Source organism: Propithecus coquereli, unplaced genomic scaffold, assembly GCF_000956105.1.
Source record: "Propithecus coquereli isolate 6110/MARCELLA unplaced genomic scaffold, Pcoq_1.0 Scaffold242, whole genome shotgun sequence".
Classification (NCBI taxonomy): Eukaryota; Metazoa; Chordata; class Mammalia; order Primates; family Indriidae; genus Propithecus; species Propithecus coquereli.
Window position 1 is genome coordinate 2,670,364 of NW_012147975.1, and position 1,839 is coordinate 2,672,202.

General features: G+C 38.2%; 1 protein-coding gene across 1 annotated transcript in view; it reads left to right on the top strand.

Moving 5' to 3' along the window:
- CTNNA1 (catenin (cadherin-associated protein), alpha 1, 102kDa) overlaps nt 1-1,839 on the top strand; it is a 176,610-nt gene that overhangs the window by 32,859 nt on the left and 141,912 nt on the right. The window contains exon 3 of the mRNA XM_012646360.1: nt 875-1,070. Coding sequence (XP_012501814.1) covers nt 875-1,070 — 196 coding nt within the window. The remainder of the gene's footprint in view (nt 1-874; nt 1,071-1,839) is intronic.

Sequence of the window (1,839 nt, forward strand, 5' to 3'; positions counted from 1 at the left end):
TCGAACTCCTGAGCTCAAACAACCCGCCCGCCTCGGCCTTCCAGAGAGCTAGGATTACAGGCGTGAGCCACCGCGCCCAGCCAAGGAATTTATTATTCCTTTACCAAGTAATTGCTGAGATTTGTGTGAATAAACTATGAAAAGACTTTAGAAGTAAGTTGTCTTAAAACATTTTGCAAATATTGAAAACAGTAGCATAGTGTAACCTCCACATAACTATGTTCATTGTTAACCTCTTTTTTTGGAAGTTCTTGGTGACATATAGTAGAGACATTTAACTTTAATCATTTTTTCTTTAGAGACAGGGTCTTGCTGTATTGCCTAGGCTGGCCTGCAGTAGTGACATCATAGCTTACTGTAGCCTCAAAATTCTGGGCTCAAGCTATCCTCTTGCCTCAGCCTTCCAACTAGCTGAGACTACAGGTGCACACCACCACACCCAGCTAATTTTAAAATTTTTTGTAGAGACAGGATCTTGCTGTGTTGCCCAGGCTTACCTCAAACTCTTGGCCTCACGCAGTCCTCTTGCCGTGGCCTTCCAACGTGCTGGGATTATAGGTGTGAGCTGTAGTGCCCAGTGCTAATCATTTTTTAATTTGTAAAATCAAACCTAGTGATTGTATTTGAGGAATTAAAAATATGTATATATTTCTTACACATTGAGAAAATAAACTATTTTGGAACCTAATTATAATATCATCACTGTATATCTCAAATATGGAGAGTTGTGTATTTGTTAATACTTAGTGGAATTTCATAAATGTTATGTTTCATTTCCTTAATGAATAACTTATTCTTACTATCTTTAAAGATGTTTTCCTATCATTTTCATTTTAATTGACTGTAATTTAATTTTTAAAAATGAAACTTTTAGGTTACAACTCTGGTAAACACCAATAGTAAGGGGCCCTCTAATAAGAAGAGAGGTCGTTCTAAGAAGGCCCATGTTTTGGCTGCATCTGTTGAACAAGCAACTGAGAATTTCTTGGAGAAGGGGGATAAAATTGCAAAGGAAAGTCAATTTCTCAAGGAGGAACTTGTAGCTGCTGTAGAAGATGTTCGAAAACAAGGTAGGTCAATATTGCCTTTTGTATAGAGAGAGGCAAGTCTTTTCTAGAAAATCAATTCTTTGAAGAAGACTTTTTTGTGGTCAGTATTCTCATTATCTTGCTTGCCAATTGCTTAATAATATTCAGTTACTGGAGATGATTTACATTGTACTGGCTCATATTTTAATCAAGAGAGATGCTTACACAGGAACATCTCTGAAGGATCTGAATCTACTACTCCTGGGTGTTTCAGGTAATAGTTAAGGGTCTTAGAAATGTGGTAACACAATTTAATAGGAAATAAATAGGACAGAATTTTACCTTTCATCTTGTGTGACACCTTTTTAGTTCATGCTGAAGATATGGGGTGATAAAATGGAAAAATATCTAGGCATTCTGAAAATACCCTAGAAATTGTCCTGTTGTGTCAGAGGGTATATTCAGTCAGCCATGCATATTTGCGCTGGTTCGAGTGTGACATAAATAAATCTGAGCTTAAAGGAATCATGTTTTGGGAAACTCAGAATTAGTAGAAAGTAAAATGGGAATCCACAGCTTACCAGTAATTAATGTTAGAAGAAATTATCGGCCGGGCGCGGTGGCTCACGCCTGTAATCTTAGCACTCTGGGAGGCCGAGGCGGGCGGATTGCTTGAGCTCAGGAGTTCAAAACCAGCCTGAGCAAGAGCGAGACCCCCTCTCTACTAAAAAAGAAAGAAATTAATTGGACAACTAAAAATATATAGAAAAAAAATTAGCCGGGCATGGTGGCGCATGCCTGTAGTCCCAGC